The sequence below is a fragment of the Microchirus variegatus genome, assembly GCF_963457635.1.
Source record: "Microchirus variegatus genome assembly, chromosome: 17".
Classification (NCBI taxonomy): domain Eukaryota; kingdom Metazoa; phylum Chordata; class Actinopteri; order Pleuronectiformes; family Soleidae; genus Microchirus; species Microchirus variegatus.
In genome coordinates this window covers 9,211,619-9,238,735 of record NC_139818.1, presented here as the reverse complement: position 1 = coordinate 9,238,735, position 27,117 = coordinate 9,211,619, and the positions used below count along the sequence as shown (strand labels likewise).

General features: G+C 39.9%; 1 protein-coding gene across 1 annotated transcript in view; it reads left to right on the top strand.

The window, feature by feature from the left end:
• Nucleotides 1–27,117, top strand: part of nrg3b (neuregulin 3b) — a gene marked incomplete at both ends in the record, with an annotated part of 284,884 nt that overhangs the window by 198,013 nt on the left and 59,754 nt on the right. Inside the window, one exon of the mRNA XM_083903628.1 lies at nucleotides 17,513–17,586. Within this exon, the coding sequence (XP_083759754.1) occupies nucleotides 17,513–17,586 (74 nt within the window). The remainder of the gene's footprint in view (nucleotides 1–17,512; nucleotides 17,587–27,117) is intronic.

Sequence of the window (27,117 nt, the reverse complement as noted above, 5' to 3'; positions counted from 1 at the left end):
CATGTACAGTATATGTGTGTGTTCCTTTTACACAAAACTACTCTGAAAGAATGTATATGTCACTGTCATACACATTTAGTCTCTCCTCTTACATACACATTTTTACGCCCCCACACATTTAAACCATGCACAAATGCACGTGGAATGTTCTCACCATGAATGTTTCAAAACAATTCATGACTTAAGTGCATCCGAGTGAGCATCGCGAGTCATTGTCTCAAACACAAAAAAACACATTTTACACTACTATGATACATACATAGTCACTGCACATTACCAGGAGGAGGTGAATTATTCAGGTCACTCGTTCTCCTGCTGTTCTCTTTCTCACCTACTGTGCATCGCATTGCACCTTTGCTAAAAAATTGGAGCCAAACACGATGTTAACAAATAAACATAAAATTCATTCACTTGCAAGTATTTAGTTGTGTCAGGATTTTATTTTATCTGTTATTGGGGGATCCAAACAACACTTTTGAACCTAATTACTTTTTCATTGGCGTCTGTGCTTTGGGGCCATGTAAATGATTCTAAAGAGGAGCTGCTTTTACGCACCTTGTTGACAAGCAGTGGTTTTAGTGGTAGTTTTCCGCTCCTCTCTCTCTCCCTCAGCGCCGTCTTTTTCTTTATTGCAGTTTACATATTATGCCCTCTCTCGCTGTGCAGTTCAAATCCCCCTGCTAAATTTATAATGTACTGCATCATAGCAGAGGCAGCCAGGTCTGTTTTGTGGCTATCTGGTAGTGGCAGATGCCTGCGAGGAGTAGAAGAAAAGAAGATGAAGAAGAAGATGGCAACTAATAAATAATTAAAGTCACAGAAATGTCTCTGGTGATTCAGGAAGGTAATATTTTGATGGCTCTTGCAGCTTCTTTGGTGTCTTTTCAAACAGTCAGAATGATTTCAGGCAAAATGTTGAAGCAGTCCTGGCAAGTCCTGTGAAAATCAGCTGTATTGTTTTTTATATATATATATATATATATTAAAAAAAATACATAAACATTATATAATATAATAAAACCAAATTTCGTATTTTAACTATTATAAAAAATATTGCTAACAAATTTAATAACATGTGCTGTGTTCACAAGGTATCAAGTGATCTCAAACTGCATCTAATTGATTGGGGACCCACATGTGGCCGTCACTTTGACACCTCTGGTATAGATAATCCAGCAAGTGTAATTCAAACAGGTCAGATTGTAATCCCAAAGGATATTAAGTGCTATTTGTTTCTTTAAATCCAGTGTAACAAATCTATCATAATGGCTAACTCGAAGAAAGGCAAATTGTGTTAGTATTAAAGGTGCCATATGTAAGAATGTGGCCAAAAACAGTTACTACAATCAAATTCAAAATACCAAGGTCTTTTAGGTTTCGTTTTCTGACATAACTGGCAACCTGTGGTTGCTTGGCAGCTGAGACTCTACTGACTGCAATGATTGGTAGATGGCGGTAGGTGGCGCCATATGCCAAAACATGATTTCAAAACGTAAACAAGATTTGCAGTCTGCAAAATATTTTTTTGAGTGCAAATATTTAGGCTGTACTGTTGTTGTTGGTGAGTTCACTATGTTTTATGAATATTATTCCTCTCTGTGACATAATAGGAGGATTTTATGACCAGTTGCTTTAGATTTATTACATAATGCACCTTTAAGTAACATGCATAGTAGCCATGTACATGTCTAGTATAATACCAGGTTAGAAGTATGAATATTTAACCTGCATGGACTGCTGCTAAAATGCATGCTTAGTCTTCAATATTAATATGTTATTTTGCTCAAAAACAGAGTAGAATCTCTCAGTCTGCCAGTATTTTTTTTATTTTATTTCTTTGCTGTTGCACACACGTGCACACACACACGTACACATAGTGAGCAAAAAGAAATCTCTGAAGATGAATAGGAATACATCCCCTTCAGCACTCCCCACCCCACCCTCTCTCTGTGTCTGTCTCCCTTCACCCCTTTTCCTCCCCTCTGTTATCTCTGGTCCTTTGAAACAGCACCTGTTACAGACTCGCAGCTCGGGAGCTCTGTCATGATATTAGTGTGCACTCCTGCGTGATACGGCGGCAGAACCCACTCCTTTCACACTCAGCCCTGCTGATGTGCAAGGCAAACAAGCAGCGACGTCTTCATCCTCCACCGGCTTCATAACTTCTTGCAGCATTCCACATGGAGCACACCAGGCCTGAACATCGTGTGCCATGTTGTGCTTTTAAACAAATCTTTTTTTTACTTCACTACACTTACTCCGCATGATGTTTGATAGTGAGGCTTTGTGTGTTTATTTTAAGGGAAAGACAGTAAAGGAAACAGGCTCCAGCGGCCTTGTTTACTGTCTTAGCTGATGAAAATGTAATGATCCCTGCAGCAAAATGGGGGACATTGCAGACACAATTATAGCAGCATACAGCTCCAGAAAATGCAGTACTGTAAACACAATTTACCAAGCCCACTTAATACAATTAGGTCTTGCAAATGTAGTGAAACATTATAGAAAACATTGCGGACAATATCACTCTATTTAAGTAGGAAATGATACCACCGTATCCTTTGCTTAAAACTGTGGTGTGCAAATTCAAATATTCAAACCATTGTGAGTAGATGCACACAACTCTCTGTGTTTCTCAGTATAGCAGTTTAGTTTTGTTCTTAAAATAATGCACCGTGTTGCACATAGGAAGTGATTTGGCTGAAAACAGGTTTGAGTATCACTGAAAACATGAAGAAATGTCCACAAAAAGATCGACTGCTAAAAGAAAGCAGTGAACGATAAATACATCTCGTCACCACCTGCCCCTGCACCTATCAGTCAGGACTGATAGTTTTGCTTGACGTAGCCTGAGGCAGAATAATAACATCAGCAACAAAATCAGCCAAACCCGACTCTCTGCAGCTTTAATGTCAGAAAACAGAATAAGACTAAAAAAAGCAAAGGTTGATTAACAGAATTGTTATTATGCAGCATGAACACAACAAATGAAGTGTTACTACATTTAAAGGAATATGGCAGAAAGACAGTTTGACAGGCATATATTCAAACAGAGCACAATTAATGTGCTAAATCTTATGCTGTCTTGCTCGGCTACGAACGAGTATCTTTCCACTCACCTCGGACGTTGGTAGATTTATGTTCAGCAAGAAAATAGGTTGCTTGAATAGCATGAATTATGAAACTGACAGTGAGTCACACTTTCCTCTGTGTTGTTCCCGTTATGATAAATTAAGAGTACCCACTGGATGTAATATCTTTTCAAAAGATGAAAATAATCCGCTGCTGTTGTTTGAGTTTAATCAAAGTTTGCTCCCTAATAGGAAGCAATTTTACACTTAAAAATAAAGGTCAGGCAGACTTATTTGTTTTATCATTATTTGTGATTTATGCTTTACTCTAAATGTTGCCGTTGTCTATTAAACCCAGTTGGGCCAGGCATATTTCTTATCTCTATGCATGAAAAATAATAAACTTATCTGTATTTGCAACTGCTACTCTAATGAAGCGTGCCTGTATTTGGAGACTGCATTTGTTTGACTGACACACTGGATTTGAATCCCAGCATTATCAAGCTTTAATCACAATATCCATGTCCGTGACAAATGCACAGAGCCCTGCAGTGGTCACAGACACTGAGCTTCGCTGAGTTCCTGAAATACTGTTCCATGTACTCGCAGGACAATTAGTTTCCATATTGTGATTCATTTGTGCAAAAGATCAACATATAGAAACGACATATGGACGGAGCAGCCTTTAAGGCACTGGGTTAAAACGAGCAGCCTCTGAATCTGGAGTGCACCCATATACTGACCTTTATTGCAAATGCCATATAGTAAATGGCCCATAGCGAGCTGACATGGAGGCTTAGCAACTATATTATGTCATTTTTTTTCTCACTTCCCAAAGACAACTGTTGCAATATGAAAGTCTTTCTTGTATATATATAATATATATATACAACAAATGTATTATATTATTTATTATATAGAACCTCTTTTTCTGGCTTGTCTCTTTCAGATATTTGGTAAAGCAGATATTGGAAAGTATGATGTACTATAAAACTTTTTCTGTACAGTTTAAGACTAAATATAAAATGATGAACCTGTAAGGTCATGGCAAACGGACAGAGGAGATTTATTTTGATATAATGTTGAATTGAGGTGTTAAGTTTTGACACTGCTGCTGACAGCTTGTTTTTTTATTTTGCACCACAACATCAGTGCAGAGCTACATCTATATATATACATATACATACATATATTGCATTTAAGTGCTCATTTTTTATATTCTGTAGCCCTGAATCCATCACATAAAAGGATGAATAATATGATGAAGGATGAAGAATAAAATATATTTGGATTAGGTCTATATGACAAAATTGACTCAATTTTAACTCAATATTTTTGCAGATCAAAATGTATGTTGTGTTACTGTTTAAAACTCAAGTATGCTGAGATATATTAACATTTTTCCTTTTATTACCACTGCAGTTTTCTTTTTTTGCGATGGCTGCTTAAAGCCAAAGTCTATATTTTGTTTCTGAAACACTTTTTTCTATCAGTCATTCGTTTGAATCAAATTCATGTCCAAAAAAGCTATTAATCGATAAAGTTGTCTGTGGGCGTATTAATGAATATTAATGCTATTTATTGCAATATTATGAGGCTAAAGACATTGATTTTTGTTGTTATCCCAGACAACTATATTGCATTGATGGCGCTGCAGGAAAAAAGAAAAAGATGAATATTTCTGATCACAGTTATTTCACTTGACAGAAACCTTCCAGTGTCTTAGCTTCACCACCTCTTGTTTGTCTTCTTGGTGGAGCAGCGAAGTTTGGAGACGGCAGACACTTCCTGGCAGCCGCATATCACTCCTCTATGTAAACAGCTCACACATAGTAATAGACATCCATCACATTCGCTCAAGGTATAAATCACATCCACCCCACCTTCCTTTCCTGCTGCACTGCTGCAGAAGACAGATAGGAATATGTATGGTTTGTGTGATAAAATAAGAGATGTTTCTTCATTGGAGGAATTTTGGCCTTGATTTGTGCGATTCTTTTTTTATCCATGGAACAGTCGAGGCGGAATACAACCGACTCATCGGCTATTCTTCCCTTGCAGCTTATCAATAACAAAGACAGGAGTGTGAACCACTGATTAGGCTTTGATACTGGGAGTGAAGTAGGGAGGATTGTGTGTGTGTGTGTGTGTGTGTGTCTGTGTGTGTAAGCATGCATTCATGAATGTGTGTATATCTTGTTAAAAAAACGAAAAAAAACAAAAAACGCTTAGATCGCTGGAGGTCTGGTGTTTTTTTTTTTATTCCCCTTCTCATAAAACATGGATCCTTGTTAGTCATCCTGACCTTCCCAATGGTAAAAATTAGTCTGCAGTAGGAAGCAAATGCAGCTGAATTCAACCGTGTGCCCTAAGCCTCCTCCTTTGCTGTATTTATACACTTGATAAAATAGGTGTGTATCACAGGCCACAGCAGGTGCTACATCTTTAAAATGAAAATGCCACCGTGCCTCCTGGAATTCTAATAATTTAGTTCAGTATTTACCAATCAGTATAATGCCATATTGTATCTATACTTACTATGCATATGCAAATCTTGAATTTTGTTATGCATGACTCATATGTCAAGTCTTGGAAATTAGGGACAACTTCAGTGGTGTTTAACAGTGTTAACGGCACCATATGAAAAAATGGCAGTGAGATTCAGTGCAAAATCTTAATCACCTTTGACAGTGAGATGACAAAAAGTAATTTCTGTGTTTCAGACACTTTCTGCAAACTTCACAATCACCTTCACGTGTAAAGATAACAGCAGGATCCAAGGTTTAGTTTCCTCCTTCGTTAAGCAGTTCTCTGTCATGTATTTATGCCTGCATATAAAACTTATTAATTCCCTTTTTGCCAGAAACAGCATGTGTGCAAAAGCTGGTGATAGTAAAATCCTTGTAGCTGGCAGCTGTATTTGTACATATTGTACAGTGCATCATCTGGATGAATCAAGACAAGCTGCTACAGAGTGTTTCGTGTTTATATTACAGGGCTGGGACAGTGCTTAACCCGTACTTTTGAGTGGCATAGCCACACTATTAAACCCTACAGGTACCAGATGGAGGGTATTTTCAACACAACTGTAGGTCACCTTCAAAAACCATGTGTCTTTAATGAGAGGAATTGATTTTTAACTAACTGGAGCTCAGTGTAGTCACCATAAAAAAATAAAATAAAAAACAAATAAACTGCCTTCTCAATGAATTGCACTAACACAAAAGCTGCAAACATAATTACAAAATGCTAATAAATCTGCATATATTATTCACCTAATTACGCATTTTGAATATTAGTCGTTTTCTAAGGGAAGGCGAGGCAATTTTGTTTGTGTTGCACATTTCCTACTGTGAGGCAACGCAAACTGCTTTACAGAAGAAAAAAAACAATCAAAACAAACGGAGCAGACATAAGAATAGTACATAATAAGAAAAAAAGATTAAATAAGAAGATACCGTTTGCTTTCTTGCATGATAACTATGACACCGTACTGGACATACTCAACCAGGCTCTGGTTAGCTGCATGCCTTGCTTTTAAAGGTCCAGTAAAAAAATAAATAATTAGTTGCACAAAAAGATGAAACTGCAGGTTGTAAAATCCTCCTTTTCAGAAAAAAAGTCAGAAAAACTTTGGTGGCCTTCACATACAAGAAAGGATGGCATTTGTCCTTGTAGCAAGTTTCTCTTTCAAAACACTAAGTGCATTCTCTGGCTGGTTTATCCTTTCAGGCAGCTGCAGAAACATGGCAGTACAAAATAGTGACATACATGAAGCAAGGCCCTTGTCTAAAAGGTTGTGTAAACCGCACATTTTGTTTTTAAGTTATTACACACTAAAATACTGATAATATTTCCTTCTCAGTCCTTCTAAATACTCACTGGACCTTTAATGGAAGAGTCGCTTATATTGCTTTGTTTTCCTGTTTAGTCACAGCTTTGTCCTGTTCTCAGTATTTATGATGTTAGTATGGGATTGATATTCTTATATAAAAGCTGATAGGACCTGCTATATCGCAGATGTTGCTCAGTAGGTAGAGCCAGTCTGCAGTTTGATCCCCAGCTGTTTTAATCTACCTGCAGAAGTGTTCTTGGAGCAAGATGCTGACACTAAATTTCTCCGCACAGCTGTGCCAGCAGTCAGTGCGTTGAAAGGACATTGGAGAAAATCGAATTATTGTAATTAGTGGGACTTTAACCAGACTTTTCAAATACATGTAAGTTGGACTTAAACCCCCCAGATAATGTGGTTGAAAGTGGCATTATTATTTCATGTATACATTCAACTGGACCCAAAGTCTCTCTGCACATGTTCTAGTTTCCACCCCTGGGCTTTGACCCAGATATAACAGAAGAAGCCACTGCACAGAAGAAACAGACAACAGTGAGAAAAACAAGGAGGAATCCAGACTGGTGCTTTTTCTGACTTATTCAGAGATCTAATTCATGCTCTGGCAACTTAAAGAATTACATATTTTGAAGTTAATGGGTGGTAGAAAGATACTGGATGGTGCCACCAGCTCTGTGGTGTAATAGGTCAACCAGAAAGCTAATACTAATACTCACAAGTTGAAAAGGAAAAGTATATTGCCACCTTGCATGTAGACCGTAGTTCAATCAAGACATCAATTCCCTGCCCATTAGTGTTGTGTCGGTCATGAATGATTCGTTTCGAAAGGAGACTGGGATCACTTCATGAACTGATGCGTTCCTTTCTTGGTTCAGTTGAGCTCAGCAGCGATTGTGGAGGCCGCGAGTGGATCTGCCGCGTTCTGTGAATCACTCGTGAAGTTGTTCGCCGGCGCCGCCACTCACGAGTGAATCATCGGCAAACGACGCCAGCCAACATGCGCCGTGCGGGAAGGGAGTGACTAGTAAGAAGAACTATGTCTGCCGCGCTGCTGTGATTCGTTCGCGCTCTCAGTCACTGTGATTCGCGAGCGAACTGACACACAGAGAACTGGAGAACTGTGGCTGAGGACATGAATCTCGTTCGCGCTGTCACTCGCTTCATGACCCGCGGCGCGAACCTACTGCACTCGGAAGGGAGGACGATTCGGTGAACAAATCTTTTGAACAGATCATTTTAATGATTCTAGTGATTCAGTACACTCAAATGAACTGCCGATCCCATCACTACTGCCCATGCTTTATTACTGGGACAAGGACTGTAGTCTAATGAAATGGCAAAAGCTCAACCGAAATGTGCATGGAAACATATTGAATGTGTGAATGGGTGATTAGCAAAAGTGGTGTATAGAGCACTTTGAATTATAAAAGCGCTGTTTAAATACAAAATAATCCTTTTCATTTAACAAATGCGCAACATAATACTGTAAAATTAAAGATTACAGCTCCTCTAAATGATCATGTATCACTGACAAGTGCATATTTTGCAGTTATGAGGCTGCTCAACACTCCAGGGACAAATTTCACCTCCAATAAGCCATAGGCTCTCCTGTGGTTCATCAGTCACAGCTCATATGGACTCATTTTATAGGACATGTGGCATCTAATATGGATAGGCGTCACTCGCTAAATGGAAAAGTTTGGTCGACTCGATGATCTCTCCTCCTTGAATCTGTTCTTCCTTCCTCCTTGCGTTCTGCAAGACACGGCTATCCTTTATTTTTCCTCCACGCTAATTAGGAAGCAGGGGGGGTAATTAGTCATGAGGCAGTGATCCCCGCCCTTCTGTCATCCTCCAGATTTAGAGGTGTGTTTTCTCTGTGACTGGAACATGTGTTAAAGGCAGCTGTGTAGTTACAGACAGCTCTGGAGTTGTGGGGGGGGGGGGGGGACACGCTGATTCTGTGTAGCTCATACGCATACTTTAATGGCTACAGGGTATTAACATGCATGCCATGTGTATCCACACGTACAAATACACACACACACACGCACATCTGGGTTTACTGCGAGACAATTCCCTCCCTTTGAATAACGCCAACACGTACATACATCGATACAATCCCTCGCTCTCTTCTGCTTCCCCCTCTGTACTGAAGATCCACACTCAAAGCACGTCATTATCTCACATTGTTTATCAACTATTCAGGCATTCAACGGCATATTCACACAAACAGATTTACAAAGCGTTGTTTACATCTCGTTGAGGGACGACTGAGCTCGTCTTCATAGTGTTACAGAGATGGAAGGAGGGGGGGTGGGGAGAGATGGAGATATAGACAAACAGAAAGCGAGCCCGAGACATAAACAGATAGCCAGACAGGCTTTCTGCCTTCGGGTCTGTGATTCAGAATACTAACAAGGCGTCTGCATTCACACCCAGAGACATAGAAGGTGCAAAGTACAGGCCAGAGCTACGTAAGTGATGGCAGAGGAGGAACCATTTACCCTTGAAATTTGACTGGCTGCTGTGGGTGCCTCCCTGAACGTTGCAGCACATCATTGGCTGTTTGACTGAGAGTGGCACGTTGGCATGACATGTGGGTGTTAATCCAGTCAATTATTCTTGTAAGACATAGAGACGCCTTCAGTCTGATTGTTGATTGTCACTTCAATTATGTGACCATGGCTCTTGAGTAAGAACAAATCTATATGGCTTTTTACATACACACGCATGCACTGAGCCGTACCGGCAATGTAAAAAAAAACTACAACTGGGGAGAGTTTCATCCATTAGAGCTAAATCTATCAGATCCAATTTGCTGTGTTAGCTTCCATTTCTGCTCTACCGCCAACTTCAATACAGAGTGGTTACACAAATACTCCATTTCCTGTTGTTGTTGATAATGATTCATGCAAAAAAAAAAAGGTATCAATTTTGCCTTTTGAGAGGGCAAGCAGCGTTCAACATGAAAGTCAGATGCAAGACACCATCAGATCTGATCTGTAAATTAATCAGAATCAAACGAGGCCTGAGACCAGTTTCACACTGGATGTGTGCAGCATGTTACGACAGACGGGGTTTTCTCTTTTTTTTTCATTCAGGCACATGTTAACTGTTCAGAGTAGTTACGTGAGCTGTGTGGCTCATGCCTGACCTGTTAGTGAGCCACGTGATTTATTCAGGGAACAGACCTCACCTATTTTGTTTACAAGGGCTGTGTTCAGCAAAATTATTCAGTAAATTTCTTTTCTTTCTTTTTTTTTTTAACATTTTCCGCATCTTTATCAGTTGCATATGCAGTGGTGGAGGAGATACTGAATCTCAGAACTGAAGTAAAAGTACAAATAACCAGATAAATATTTACTTTAGTAAAAGTATCAGTATCAAAATGACAACCCTACTTAAGTGAAAGTAAAAAGTATTAAAAGTAAAAGTGCTTGCCCTTCACAAAGCGAGCCCATCGTCTTTTGTGGTAACAATCTTCAATGAATATAAAGCTATGTGACTGTCTCGGTGCTCTCGGACAGAAGAGTCTCGGTCTGCTCCGCACTCCTGCTTCCCATCACCCTGGGGGCGCTCTCTCCCCACCATACTCTCGTCTCGTCCGCACCCGGAGGCCTGGTGCTTCCCCGGGCCCCTCTCCACCCGTCTGCAGCTCAGCGGACTCAACGGTGGGGCGCTGTGCGAGGGTGGAGAAAGAACGGGTGGGGGGTCCAGAACTATTTATTCTACTTAAAGGGACACTGTGTAGTATTTATGGGTTAGTATGACCCAAAATCCACTCTTGTATACATATTATGTGCTCCTGCATTGTCTAGTCGCTGTATAATAGTCTTTGTTTCATTTTCGTAGTGTTTCAAAAAGTCATGTAAAATAACATGGTCGCAGGCCGCTACTGCATTGCCACGACGCCATGTTTCTACGGGAGCTTGTATAGACAAACGCGAGAGAACAAATCAAGCGTCGCTTTACTTGTAGCGGAAGTTCCGCCTCCACTCTCTCCGCTTCGTCTGCTACGGCCGCGGTAGCTCGCCCTCTCCCTCGCCTCACGAACCTCATCTGCTGACACGGAGAAAGACGACAAGGACGACATTTGACCGGCTGAGGATACCGTATCGCTCAGGGAAGGGAGGGGGTGAGCAGAGGAGCAGTTATTTGTTGTAAATTTCAGCCTCTCCTCTAGATGGCACTATAAACTACTTACTTCACCTTTAAGTAAAGTACAGATACGTGAACAATGTACTTAAGTAAAGTAACGAAGTATTTGTACTTCGTTACATTCCACCACTGTGCACACGTCACAAACACAGCACGCCCTGTTCTTGTTTCAAATTCCTGATTTGACTGACAGATTCATGGCCATCCTGAGTACAGTACAGAGTTGTGTTTAGAGTAGTTAAAAGTATGTTTCAAAATTCAAAAGCAATCTCTTTGTATGACATAGCAGATGCTGCACAACACTGTGGCAGGTAACCCACTGTAAATGACCGCTGCAACCGACCTTGGTCAAAGCCAAATGATGAATGTTTCTTGTCCACATAAGCTTTCTTGACAGTTTTTCTTGCAAATTGTTAATATAAACATGCAGATTTAATAAGATGAATGTGTGTGTCAATACTCCTCCCTTCTCCCCCTGTGGCCGTGACTTAATTCCTTGCATACAGAAGACTTTTAAATTCATTAAATAATCTGATTTTTTTGCATTAGTCATGTGGACTGATCCTTTGCACGTTCAATTTCAGTGTAAATGTTCAAGTCTGGTTTAATGGACCGTGTTGATAAATTATAACTTTCCATTGGATATGCTGTTTTAGATTTCCATCAATGTGTCCATGTCAGACCACTTAAATCATTTTTTTATATTTTTTCTCCGCCTGTAATGCATAATGACTTCATGATGAATTGTAGCCCATGAGAATCCATCTGATGCTCTTCAGCACAAAAAATGTCATATTATAAGTGAATAATTATAACACAGGCTCACAAGATGCACGGTGGTCAACAATAAATGTTCTTAATAGGAGTATTGTGTCTTAAAACGCTGATTTTGTTGCTTTGTGTAATCTGTTGGGTCATTATTTCCATATTACTTCAACCATAAAATATTAATTCTTCACCAAGCAGGTTATATTTGGGTGCTGTCTGTCCATCTGTTAGCAACACAAGATAAAAACTACTGAACTGATGCAGCAGTGACTCAGCAGGAGGGCAAGATGTGACACTAAAAGACGGCACTAAATTGTGGGATGGATCACAACGGGTGGACGCGGTTCACTAACAGCAATATTTCATAGAAAACACTCTTAAAGGGGGAAAACCTCTTATGGATTCAGCAACAATGACAATCCACAACCCCCCACTACTTAATAGACAAAAATTTACAAGAGAATGTGCAGCAGCAACACACACATATAATCACAATTTGAATATAATACCCATAAGTATATTTGTATACTTGTATAATCACTTCAAATGTTTTTTGTTGCTTTAAAACCAGCTTGTGTGTGTTTGGAATGGGAGTGTGTTTTGATGTTGGTCCAGATTTACTGTCATATGGAATTGTGTGGTCATCCTGCATCTAGATAGTTGAATGTATTCAATAGGTCAACGTAGTTTTACCATGTACTAATAAAAGTATATGCTATTTGTTATTTAATTCTTCTTTTTACTCATTTATGTTTATGTTCATGTTCATTACTCAAATGCTGCTAAATGTGCAACATTGTTTTATTTCTTTACAATATTTGGACCTATAATCATGAGAATTTTTGTGGTTTTTTTGGATGAAACCATAAAAATTTATTTTGCATTAGTCTTCCCCTTCAACCCACACACCCACCCTAAGTTAAGATATAAAAATGTGGCTGTTGGAAGAAACAATGACTTCATAATGAAACCCTTTATCTTCACCTATGCCTGAATACAGAACTCTAGAGAGATGCTGTCTCCTCTCCTCTCTGTATGCATGAGTGTGTGTGAGTGAGGTTGGAGATTTTAAGGGTTTAGTTCAAAGATATTTTCCACACATCAGTTGAACAGTAATGACTTCCACCATTTAAAGGTGCGGTTAGAGGGGTTTTTACTGCCACATAAGACAAAATGACCGTTTCAGCGTTCACGCCCTGCAGCTTGACAGCAGTGCTGATCACTGAGAGAGACACTGAGGCTTTAAAAACAAAACGCTGCCCACATTCCCTTCATTCACAGATTCAAAATAGATCCTTAAATCCCCCCCTAAAATGTATTAATAACTTCTGTAATGGTGTTACTGCAATGTTTTTTCTTGACATGTGTTGAGCTCAACTATTTGGGCACACTTCATATTCCACAAACCTCGAGGGGAAGAAGGAACTTGGAAAGATCGTTGCGTCGCCAAAACCTCCCTTTCACTCTCCCTCTTTGTGAGCGTAGGAGTGTTCCAACACGGTGGGCAAAGCAGGCAAATGCCTTGGGGGCCCCAGGCTAACAGAGGAGAGGCCCTCAGGAACAGCTGATTATATTAGTCAACTGCATCAAACCCGTTGAAACTCTATGAACAGTTGTGCACAACAGACTGCAATGACATCATGTTTGGAAACCCCAGTAATGATGAGGCCCCATGCCAGAAGCTTGATAGTTTTAGAGTGAACCAAGAAAGTTAAGGCAGGGTAGAAAAACTCAAAAGGGAAAAAGAAAATAGAGATTCTGCACTGTAGAATTAATTATTTATGTTATCTTTTCGGTTTTATGTGGAGGATTTTGCCTGGGGGCCCCGAAGTCCCTTAGATGCCCTTGATGATGAGTGGATTGGAGGGATATGATGAATCTTACTCAAGGTTGACACTGAGTAGCAGTAAACTGCATAAATGTATGTGTGTATTGAAGAAAGAATAATTTTAAGATACCACGTGATCACTTAAACGTGTATGTTGGGTAAAACATTCCAACATTATGTGTGCATTATATGATGTATATACTTTTGTTTTGTTCCTTGTTCACTTCTTCTGTGTTCTAAACCTCACCCTATGACAGGGAAGTATTACGTTGGCTCCTTGTCAACAAAGTAAACACCATTTAAACTATGGAATCCAGCAGTACTGTTGATACGGAAAATGCACCATACTATACTTGATAGTATGGTGTATTTAGACATCTAGTGAGGCTAAATGTTGCATCTTTAGACCTGTAAAAAAAAAAATATATAAAAGTACTCTGCTGAAGTAATTGTATTAGTTTGTGCTATGCGGTGGTTTTGTGTATGTGGAAATGGACTAAATGGCATTATATCACCTAATATTCAAAGCGCACCCTCTAATCTCTTACTCTAATGACATAAGCAAGTTCCTTCTGAGCAGAAAAATAATGGAAATGAAAACGGCAAAGCAGCTGCATTAGCACCACCATCAGCTTTGAGCTGGTGTGAAATTAGAGAAGCATTTATTATTCTATTTATTTTTCATCAACGGCGCAGCTCCGTGCCACATTATAAAGCATTCAAGAGACGGAATCACATATTGCACTTTATTGAGCTGAGACACGCTGAACAAATGGAGATGAAAGTGCAGCTTGGGCGTTTGGTTGAACCAACAGAAATATGACAATCTATCACAGTTTTCACTCTGATTCGGCCCTAACCAACAACTTGTGATCGCAACTGCTGCTCCTCAGTTTGGTTTACAAAGCTGACTTGTCGACAGTGTTGTTGTTGTTTTTCCCCTTCATTTCTCCTCAAGCCACGCTGAGTAAGAATGAATGGGTTCACTTCTAGTCTGCCACTCATCCAGTACATTATCCTGCGCTGTATGTGGAATCTGCGACGCAGGTGGAAATGCGGTGGATAGATATTGATGGACGGTGTGTGAGTGTTAAGTCCCCACAGCTTGCCAACAATAAGTCATTGACTGATGGAGTAAAGAAAATATAGACAGCTCTGACACACGGCTCGCTCAAGTACAAGTTTATTTTCAAACGCACGCATCCAGGCAAATCCCCCCAATAGTCTCCTTGTAAGCTGTGAATGAGCAGAGGGATGGATCGGCCCACTCAATTCATGTTATCGAAGATAGGAAGATTTTTGAGAAAACGAAATACTACAAACTTTTGTCCTGCAAGTTTTTGTACCTTCAAACTTTTTTTGCCGTTTTCTAGTCTAAAAGTGTATGTATGTATTCATACATTTCATAAGCAGAAAAGGATTGTAAAAATCCAAGATGACCGAGAATTGAAAACTGATTTGTAGGTTTAATATAATGTGGCCTTTCTTTCTTTCTTTTTAGCCCTTTTGACTGTTTATTAGACACGCGTGTATGTGTGTGCCTATATTTTGATAAAATACTACAAACAAGTTACTAAGGTGATGAAAGTGGTGCAATGGAAACCTAAAGTTAGTGCAATAGTGCTTTTCCTTCACAGCTGATAGAAATAAGGGTTCCAAAAGTGTCCTTCTACAAGAACCATTTGCTTTCCCGAAGAAAGGGTTTTTCAAGGGTTCTTGGTAACACTAATGGTTTCAGGAAGAACCATTTTATCCAGAGATCCCTTTAAAACCCCTTTCCTGAATAAAGGGTTTTAAAAGGGTTCTTGGTTCCAAGTGGAACCTTTATAAAAGATTCCATCTGCACTTTTTTGCGTAGTAAGGTTCACATGTTTGGATTAAAACCCTGGAGTTTTCAAATGAAAATTGAGTTTTTTTTTAAATTTGAATAGTTTAGATAGTTAATCCCTCTGGTATTAGTAAGTTTTTTAGAAGTGGGTGTTTGGCATTCGTAGTGTTACAACTTAATGTTTCTTCTTCCCTGATTTGTTTCTTGGTCTCTTCTCCTTCTCTCTTTCAGTATTGTTCTTATTCTTCTTTTCCAGTGCTTCACATCTGCAGAAGATCTCTTCTTGATGTATATATGCATCATCACATAGATGCATATACATACAATGCTTTTATTTTCCCCCTAAAATATTTCAGCATCCCATATTTCAAACGTCATGTTTTCAGTGCGTGTATAGATGGCAGCTGTTGGGGGGATATGCAGGCATCAACAGAGCAGGACTCTTTATTTGATGATGAAGGCAAATATCTGGACACTACCCAGGACTTTGTTTGTATGTGGCTTCCGACTACGTGGCAGCTTCCCATCTTCAGCTGTAGATCTTGCGTCGTCTGTTTCACGCCAAGTACTTTCCATCCCAGAACCCCATTTCCTCCACTGGGACCTGGCATTCCTGTCAGTCATGTGCTATCAGTAAGACTGCAGGCACTACTCAGGCCTTCCCCTTCCTCTTTTTCTTCCACTCTCACCCCACCCCTTGACAGTTTCTGTGTATCTCCCTCCACCACCTCAGTCCTCAGTGAGCACTCCACTTTTTTTTTCCTCATTTACTCCTCAATTTAGATTTCCTGTTCCTAGCTTTCTTTATTTATATACTTTTGCACACCCTGCTTGGTTAGTCTTTCATATGTGATGGTATATTTCATGCTGCAGTGCATGCAGGTTTTTAATTAGTTCGTTGTAATGCAACACTTTAATTTCTTCTTTGTCTGCTTTATTTTTATTGGCAGCAATGCAAATTGTGGCATCGTTTTAGGCGCAAAGCTAAGATGTGCATCTCAGCATTAGGAGAGTCAATAGCCTATGTAATGTTTTTAGCCTTACAACTTCTTCTAATTATATCGTACTTCATTTTATGTAATTATGGTTGGTGACATCATATGGTTTTAAACAAGGGGCCAAAGTAGGGGAAGGGGAGCTCGGTTCCCCTGAATAGGACACAAGCTCCCATGAAATTCTACCATGTTTCCATTTGGTTTGATACAGTATGGTTTCAATAGTACCAAAATAACCAATTTTCCATTCTTTGGCACCGTTCTCTTGGCGTATTGAAGTAAAATGATATGGTAAGGGTGGAACAGGACAGGCTCCACCCATGACCGTTCGCTGATTCGGTCATGGGTGGGTCCTTGCGACCGGTGTTTCTTCAACTCCCGCAGTCTATTCTCATACAAAGCTTGACATCTTGTTGAGACAAACAGCCAAAAACTGAACAGGGAAAAAAGAGCTGCTGGATGTCCTCGATTGTTGTCTGCTGTCTCGTTGTCTGTCGTCGTCGTTTCTGGTGCGACTTAACAGAAATACCATACGTTACGTCCATACCATGATGGAAACTCTACAGTAGTTCTGGAACACTGAGGGTGAGCTCTGAAACGTTGTCCATTTTTGTGTTACAGACATTGATTTTCTATACGTTGACGTTCCTGAAATAAACAACACACAGGTGTCCGCTTGCTTGTCATGGTTGTAAGAGGAGAGTGATGTCTGTGTGTGTGTGAGAGAGAGAGACACACACTTTTTTTTTTGTGCAGTAATCTGCCAATAACTGCACTGCCACACACGTCCATGTGTGCGTGCATGTGACACTTTAGTAGCAGTTCCACCTGAAAATAATGTTCTACCAAATGTCACGGTGTATCTCAAACACTGCACACGACAAACCAACCACTGACAATGGGAATGGTGTTAATTGCCTTTTCTTAGCAGGCCCACACAGGCTCGAAGATCCTGAGTATCCCTGCTAATTAAAAAGCTGTTATAATCATATATTTCTCTCTGTCTTGCAGGTGTAAGGAGGGTTACCATGGACTACGCTGTGACCAGTTTGTTCCCAAGACGGATGCCATCATGTCTGATCCAAGTACGCTCTCTTTTCTTCTTTCGTCTTTCTTTTTTTCTTTATCCACCACAGTATTGGTATATTGATCACAACAAGTTCATGTTACATGACCACCCTGGTGTATTTCTGACTGTACTGTTTCGTTAAGATAAATGCAAATCCAGTGGGTTAACCCTACATTGATTCTTGCAGTATAGGGTTGAGCAGTCCTTAGGGTCATAACATTGCATAAGAACCAATCTCAACAGAATAGTCACCGGGTGTATTTGTGTGAGTGATGTTTTTTTGTGCACAGTGAAAAGCATAATGAATATGTCATATTCTCAGTCATTTTCTCATGCAGAACGACTAAAATACCTTCAGTTGCTCTTGTAGATTAAAAAAAAAGAAGACTTTGAGACATAAAACATTCTGGCACTTTTAATAGCAAGAGGAGAAGTTATATTAGAAGCCATTAATTGAGTAAAGCATGAAACAAAAACATATTTTAGTGAATACATAGAAGACTATACACGTAAACAAAAAAAGTAAAAGTGCTTCAGGTTCATTTTAAACCTGGGATGCTTTGTATCCTATTTTTTTTTTTGATCGACTTAAATAAAAACAGTTGTCTGGAAAAACAAAATAAAAAAGCAGACATCTGTCTCCTGCACACCACTGTAATCATTTCATCAAAACATAGAATGATTGACTGGAGTTAACTGTGTTTCTCACCAACTCGTCTGAACAATTTGGGTAAAATTGTGATTTTTTTCTGCACATTGTGGTTTGCAATTTCCAAGTCAAGTTCAACTTCAGTTCAACATTTACTGTTATTGCATCCGTAACTGCATTACCACTACTAATGCAAGAAGAAGAACTTAAAGATATGAATCAGTTCTTACTTTATCTTAAAACGGAAAGATTAAATTGCAGCCTTTGTGATTTGCTAATTGTGTTATTTCGGGGAATTGTTCAGCTGCACTGCCTGCGTGCAGAGCCATTTCACAGGGACTTTTCAAACCTTTTTTTCGGCATAGCAGAATCTCCCTAAGCACTATTTGTTTTTTTTTCGACTGCGTGAATTGTAAGTGGGCTTCATGATACCTATAATGAAACTATGACAAACAATAGTCACATAGGGGCTCATTGTGGGTGTCATTGGAGTGTCTATTACATGGCTGATCATAGAATTTAAGGATATTGAAACACATAGTTGCATCGCCTTCCCTGTTGCAACGTCTCTGCTGATGTTTTGATTCACTCTTTAAGACTTTAGACCTTAATGTTCATTAATTGGTGGGGGGTAACAATCAGTGTCGATCCCTATCATCAGCTAATGCCTGGCCTAATAGGTTATGAGCTTGTAATGAATTTTAGTCTCTAAAATATAGATATGTATGTTGTTTCTGAATTTTCCATTTGGTTTGTCAATTTCATGACATGTAGTCACACAATAATATTGTAATAATGTCATGTGGAGACTTTTATTGGAATCTGAATATGAACAATTAATAACACAATAAAAAATATAATTCAGTTAATAGACACAGTCAGAATGAGCGTCATGAGATTGTGTTTCTTTATTGGCCTGCTCACAGTAGGTGCTGCCATGCAGATTTTAGAATTAGACTATGTGCATTAAACCCCCAGCATCTTTTATTATGGTCTGCGGTCTTGTTTCGCCTTAGTCCAGCTAAATTAAAGGTGAGTCCTCAGATTACTGTTGTTCACAAGAGACAATTCACCAAGTCTCTGAAATCCCCTGGCAGCTGTGTAGTGTAGTTAAAAAAATATAAAGCAAAAGTCAGAGGTACAAGGAAGAGAAATTGGAGGCCTGGAGCTATTCCAGTGAGACTGCAGCTTTACAGATTCACACCGTTTTTATGGAGTGACTTTTCTTTCTGCACCAAGAGTCAGAGAGAAAACTTCCCTCCCGTTGCTGTGTGTTTGATGCCATCAGGACAGGAAGTCTGTTAATGGGGTCACAAGCCAGTGTCACAAAGCACTTCTTTCTAATGACACTCAACATCCACAATGGGATTTATTTTATCTTCTTTCAGCAGACATCAATTTTACCTTGTCCAGATCAGGCGATGTTTGTGTTGGTCTTTTAAGATAAGCTGAATCTTATTTAGTTTTGCTTGAAAACAGACACTCACAATAAAGCATGTTTTTTTCTTCTAATCTAAATGCATGACACGGTAGATCTTGAACCTAAGATATCGAGGTGTTGGTTATTATTGAAGACAAGATTTCACTATATAGTAGAAGTGAATCTTTTGAAACATATGACGCAGTTTCAGAGCACTGGAGTTGAGTTTGAGAAACATGTATGTTCACAGAAATGGTAGCTAAGGGGAAGCCGTTAAATCAGTTCGATCGGCATGGGGGAGAAAACACCTTCAAGTAAGAAACTCAGACAGCAACATTAGCTCCCTAATCTAAAACACTTTGGACCCATCAGACCTGCTATCAACATCTGTCCTCAGTGACCCAATCACATATGGGTAGCGCTAAGTATGACTGTTCACATCTGGCATTAAAATGTCTGATCCGCTCTCCTGTGACCACATGAGCTTGGATCTGGCATCATCGCCCTTTATTCACACACCAACACTTACACTATGTTCACGAGAACAAAAATAACGCTTTAACTGCACAGATGTGTCTGCTGTCAATGTATTTGAGACGCCAAGAGCGTCATATACCACCGACGTGTCACTGTCCCTCAGTGTTGCCTTACAGATGCACAGGGTATAACTTCCACATTTGAAAGAGACACACCGGGCGGCACATTAAGATGCTCAGATCAGAGTGTGAGCCAACAGTGGATGTCCTCTAAGCCTAACCCGGAGCTAAAGCCTAAACCCAATTCCTCTTGGCCCTAACCTGAACCTCAATCTCCGACTTTTATTTTAGCCCTTCTCTGTTCTTAGTGTCTAAATGCACCACCAGTGGGTTTAGATTGGAGTCAACTGAAAGCCCCGGTGCTTCTCTTTCAGACGAGGAAGGATAACGTGTGTCTGTAAGGTGACACCTTGACAGAGCACCGCTGTGTATGATGCTCTTGAATGAGAATGTATTGGTGTGTGTGTGTGCGTGCGTGCGTGCGTGTGTGTGGGCACATGAGTGACAAAGACAAGATAAGCTGAAGTGAATCAGTGCTCTACTCGCATTGCTTTAACATGAAATAAGAAATCATATGACGATCAGTGTTAATATAGAGGCAGTGGCAGCAAATCAATAAACGCATGAGCGCTGATCAGAATCCCAATCACAATAAGAGAAAAACTTTATTGATCCCTACTGATCCACTCCAACTAATATCTGAAAATAACATATTCACAGCCTATACTAAGAGACATGCTAAGATTTTAACTAATGCACGATGTACTAAGAAACATTTTATTCAACAACAGGAAACAATAAAAGAGAATAAGATGATAAGCATAAAAACAGATTGGATAACATCAGCTGAGGAGGTGAACTATAATCCAGTGTTTACCAACCCTGGTCCTCATGTTTTAGATGTTGCCCTGCTCCAACACACCTGATTCAAATGGTCAGCTCGTCATCAAGCTCTGCAGAAGCCTGATAACGGCTGAATCAGGTGTGTTGGAGCAGGATAATAAATAATGAGGATCGATTGTGTTAACGTCAGATTGTGACCACGTGTGTCCTCAAACCATTTGCAAATGCAGTTTTTGAGATTAGATCTTAGGATGTATTCAGGACAGACTGGAAGTGTTCAGACCTGCACTTAGTGCTATATGCACGTGCTAGGATGAATGTAAGAATGACTGCGAGTACCATGTCTGAACAGGGTTCTTGTGGCTTGTGTGTTGTGTCCTGAGTACTTGAAGGCCTGGATTTCCACTGGGCGTGCGGCGGCACGTCTCAGCAGTGTTCCAGAAGCGGCTCGCCGCGCCGCAGCGCTATCGATAGGTAGCATTTCTATTTTTGCCGTTGCTGAACTGCGTAAATTGGACAGGAAATGTGACACAGACTCAAAGTAAAACATTTCCACGCCCAAAATAAAACACAATACGCAGGTCATATAGCCTGTCACAACTTCACATCAACATTACGTCGTGACCGGTGCTACCAGGTCAACGGTCAATTAATCAGAGCATCTCGGAGAGTCATCATGTACGACGAGAGACTGATTGTTGAAGTGGAGAAACATAAAATCATTTATGACACCAGATCAACAGTTCTTCCACGTCGGAGAATGAAAGAAGCTGTGTTGATGTTGTTTACTGTATACACACAGTCTATCGCGCGATCTTGCGATTTTCCGATCTTCCGTGAATACCGCTGGCTCCCAAGGCGCCGGGCAGAGGACGAAGCAGAACCGCGCCGCTGACGTGCCACGGATGTAACGCGTCCAGTGGAAATCCGGGGTTAGAAAACAACTTTAAGTATTGTTTTTGTTGTAATTTTTGTGAATATTTTACACAAAATCACCCCAGCCTCATTTATCAGATAAATATAAAATATTGACAAATCTCTACATGAATACTGTTCTATCAGCTCTCCACACAGCACCGTGTCACCACACAAAGGTTTTGTTGTGGCAACAATCGTTGAACCACCACAGGAGCCAAGTGCACCCTGGAAGATGTGATAGAGGAACCAAGCCCATTTTGATCTCTGTTGATACAGAGTAATCGAAAAATTTACACAGATTACAAAGAATTTTTAGGATTATCCTGCTTTCAAAAGCCAAGTCATGTAATAACACACTGTCATGCGTGCACACAACAACTGGGTTGAGCGCCAGTGACATTTAATTCATCATGTGCAAATGTGCATCTGTGTGTTTGTGTGAGTGTTTTCTGTTCATTTACATGCATGTTTGCATTCTCTGTTTAACTTCACATTGTTGGTCACTGATGTGTCAGTCAACATGTCATCTCCTAGGCATGCTTTACTCCCCTTTTTCCTGTTTTTTTTTTTGTTTTTTTTTTATTGTGTTTGTTTTCTGGAGTCAGTCTCCATGCAGCACGCAGTCACAAATCATCCATCTTCACTCATCCTTTGTCTTGGTATTGAATGGCCACAAAACAGCCACTCAGAGGTGCAGTTTGGATTGGATTGTGCGGGACTGCCACTCCATCATAACACACATCTTTACAGAAGTGGGAAGACTACTGCACATCTTAAAAGCACAGCGATAGAAGGGGGGAGGAAAAAAAAATGCTCCCTGCCAGGTGCTCCGACTACTCTGCTGTCTGCTCAGCATTTTGAATTGGGTGAGCTCTTACATATTGGTGCACAGTGGGGAAGTGGTGCCATCTTTAATTGGAGGCAGGGGAGTGCAGTAAAGCTGGAACTGAGCTTCTACCTGATCAAAATTTCCTTATGCCACTAATGATGTTCAGGTGGACCAGTTGTGGTCAAATAAACACGCATTTGTATGAAAGTGGATGTGGTGTTCAAGTTGCAAAATAAACTCCCATTGTGACGTCTCGAGATTTGACCCAAGCATTGTTACCTACTGGACACATATCACATATCAATCATGCCCATGTCCACTCATATGTGCTGCATGTTATTATTTATTTAACTCTAAATGTAAACATTATATAGCTGAGATAGGCACAGCACCCCCCGCGACCCTCCAGTGGAGGATTAAGTGGTAGATAATGGATGGATGGATGGATGTAAACATAATAGTCAGAATTAACATCATGTTGTACTAATAATCACTGCAAACTAGCAATGGAGACCATGAACCCATCAGAAAAATGCTTAATGAAGTTATAAATTAACTGAGGATGATCATTTTTCCACCTTCTTCCATTCAAGACGAGTTTGCCCCTATTGTGTAAATGCTACTTCTTCGGCTTCCCTTTTCAAACCGGAAGGCTTCTTTATCTACAGTTCAGGCTGTAAACCTGTTAAAGTCTATGAAAGGAGCATGATGTGTCATAGCGTTGAAATCCTCTCCATAAAAAAACAATGAACAAAAAATATGTTTTTGTGTCACACTGATAAGAATATGAATTGTGTAATTCTGCAAACCACAGCTATGCTGCGATAGCACCTCAAGATTAAGGGACCACTTTTTTCCTCCCCCAAACACCTGGTACGTTCATTACGGAAATGCACAAAGACGGTTCTGCTATGCACTCGCACTTCAATACAGACACTGTTCTATTTTACTTTTTATTACTAGTACTCTTATTCCATAATTACTCTCATTTTATGTACTTTGTTTTTATCCACAGTCTGGCACAAAAAGCACAGAGCTAAGGAAAAAAAAAATAGAATGTTTCTTTTTTTTCTCCAAGTATCAACATCGTCTCATTAAAATTACACTGAGCCACAACATAAAAACACCACAACAGTCCACAACAAATGTTCTGCTTTGCCTCGTACATGCCAGCAACAGTGTCTTCTCCAGTGAGAATTTTACCTCAAATGTGTTACTAATATTGGTATTGTTGTCAAAAACATATGGAGAAAATACATTCCTTACTAAACACAACTGAGAATGCAATTGATTTTTGTGTGAATGCACGGTGTATGGGAGATTTGGTTGTGATATTTGGAGCCAGACTAAAGGTGAGGAGGATGGAGGTGAGCCAGCTTCAGGTTATACTCAGCTGATTTACCAAGAGGAAGAAGGCAAGTCTAAATTGAACTATTCATCTCCGGTAGACATTAGGCCTAGAGTAAGAATAGCTACGCAGGATATTGGGTTCAATAATACAACCACAAACACACACACAGATTGGCTCCCCACTTCCCTGCTCACCCAAGTGAAGGAAGGGATTAAGGATTTGATTCACTCCTGCCATTGTCTTTTCCACCTGCCAGAGTCCTGCCACTTAATCGAGCCAAAACCATCCGACATGATGCACAGGTATTCTCCAAACTTGCTCAAGGCTCCCACAAGACCTGCCGTAAACGTTTCCACGGGGGTTCTTTGACTTGCCAGTGCAAAGGATTAGAAGCCTGCACATATTATGATTGGTGAATGTCTGCAGGCAAGGCAGTGCCAGAGGAGGGGATGTGTATCAGCGATGTAATGACATCATCTGCACAGACTGTGACAGCAAGGGCGATTTAGAGAGGGAAAAGTGTGCCTTGTTGCCATGGGCTATCACAGGGAGAGGCTTGAATGGATAATACAGATCAGGCAGCATCAGTGAGGTGCTGCATTTCTTTCCCCGGCCTCGCCAAGTGTTTGTCTCACACTGACAAAAAAGCGCCAAGTAAGAAAAATGTGGCTCATATTAAATGTGATCACCAGAGGAAGAACATTGTTATTGTGGAATTCTGCAAACCACAAATATGTTGCATTTGAACATATTTATACAACAGGTATGTTGCATATTGTTGTATATGTTTTCTATTCACTTTTGCTTGGGCACAAGAAGCACCATGTTAGGGTTTTAATCCAAATATTTATTATTTTAAAGATAAAATATCCACTGGGTTAATCTGAACCTGCAGTTTCTTGACACAGCAAAAATAACCTTTGCACACAAAGTGTGTCCATACTACATAAAAACAAACAATCAAATCATTAAGACCATCAAGTGTCAAAATTGCGATTTTGTGATTTTAGAGCTGAACAGACAGCAGAAGTCCCTCGGGTCGTCAGCAGGGTGTTCCAATAATTTGCAGACGCTATGTAAATAGCTGACTTCCCAAATTTAGTGTGATGTAATGGTATAGCACAGTCTTGTATACAAGATATTTTTGAACATCTGTTGAAATACCAGACAGGTGTAAACAAAATCACATAGAGGGGAGGGGCCAATATATATATATATATATATACATATATATATATATTTTTTTTTAATGGAAGACTATACATAAATCAGAGAACTATGGATGATTCTCAAAGCTGATTTTCAGTAGGAAAATCCATTCTGTTTTATTTCTTTTTTTGGTTTTCAGAGTTTGTTTAGACTTGAGGCGTCTTATGGGTGTTTCACAGAAGCCTGTCCCAGCAGGTGACACAGTGAGGCGTTTTGGGAAAGGATCATAGGGTGTATAAATATTTTTTGGCAGCAGCCAAAGAAAGACAGTTTGATATGTCTAAAATGTACTAGATCCTTCTGAGCCAACATCTTCTCCATAAAAATTCACCGGGATGCCCTGATATTCACATTTGCCAAAACAGATATAAGGTGCGACACATATCTAAAAACGACAAGTCAAGACTAATGTTTTGGGGGAGTGGTGTACCTATATCAGCCAAGACATTTCCAACTCTCTTTAAATCCACATAAATATGTATTCAAGGTTTTTATTTGGCTGCACTTTAATGATGAAACAACATTTACCCACACACTTGACTGGCTTGTATACTCTCCTATACGACTCTACTTTGTATTATACAGCACTTCTGGTAACCACCGTGTCAACCATAAAGCACATAGCAAATGCACAACCATTTGTGTGCTACACAAAATGTCACAAATTGATTAGCTCTGAACTGTACTAATCATTTTTCTTTGATAGACCTGTTCTTAGGATCTTGAAATACCAAGAGAGATTTACCTCTCAGCCTGCTATTTTAGAGCAGAATCAATAAAAGTAGTGAGGCATTGCTCTTTTCCAAAAGGTCAAGCGTGTGGGCGTTCACCACATGAAAATCAGAATGAACTAAATGCAATCGGAGGGAGTTCTCGTTCAACTTTTCCATGTGCTGTGTTTGTTTTCACAGCAGCAGGTGTAAAAATGCTGAGAAAAATAAAGAGCCTTGTCAGTGATGGAACAGTCATAGTAGATTGTGCAATGTCAACACTTTTGTTCTGTTTTGAAAATCGACCAACCCTGGTCTCATAGCTTCTGCTTCTACCGTGTGACAGGAACTCCATTCCACCTGTGATGAATTTCAACTTTGACAAACTGCGTTGACTCGGTGTCTGAGGTGCCCCTCCTCTTCTTCACCTCTCCACTAACTTCCTCTCCTCTTCCTCTGTCTCTTGTTTTGCCCGCACAGGGTTTCAATCAGCATTATGCCAAAAAAATCTAATAACAAAAATCTCTCACCATCCATCAGTATAACCATTCATCCAGTGATTCCTCCATCCATTCATCCATCCATCCAAATATATATCCATCTGTACATTCATTTGGCAATTGCTTTCTAAATACACTCGATCTTCACATGGATCGTCTCATAGTGATTCATGCATTGGTGAGATTTACTCTGAGTAAAAATGAGTGACATCTAATGGTGAGACTGCAGACTGTAACAAACGCAGTCCTCCTCCACTCACCCCTCACTTTCCTCAGCGTGTCAGGAAACTATGGTGGCCTTCGCATACCAAAGAGGATGTCATTCTTCTTTGTGCTCATACAGTAGGAAGCTTCTACTTCAAAATACAAATCATGCATGGTCTGAATGGTAGAAACACTGCGGTGCAAGGTGGCAGACTCCGTGAGGCAATGTCCTTCCCTATAGTACAGGCTATGAAAAATACACTACACTACAAATACGTGTAGTGTATTGTAGAAAATACAATTTTCTGCCAATAAATTCTCCCTAAATGTTGCACACTACATATTTAATGTGTGCCTTTTCTTTGGGTAACCATGTTA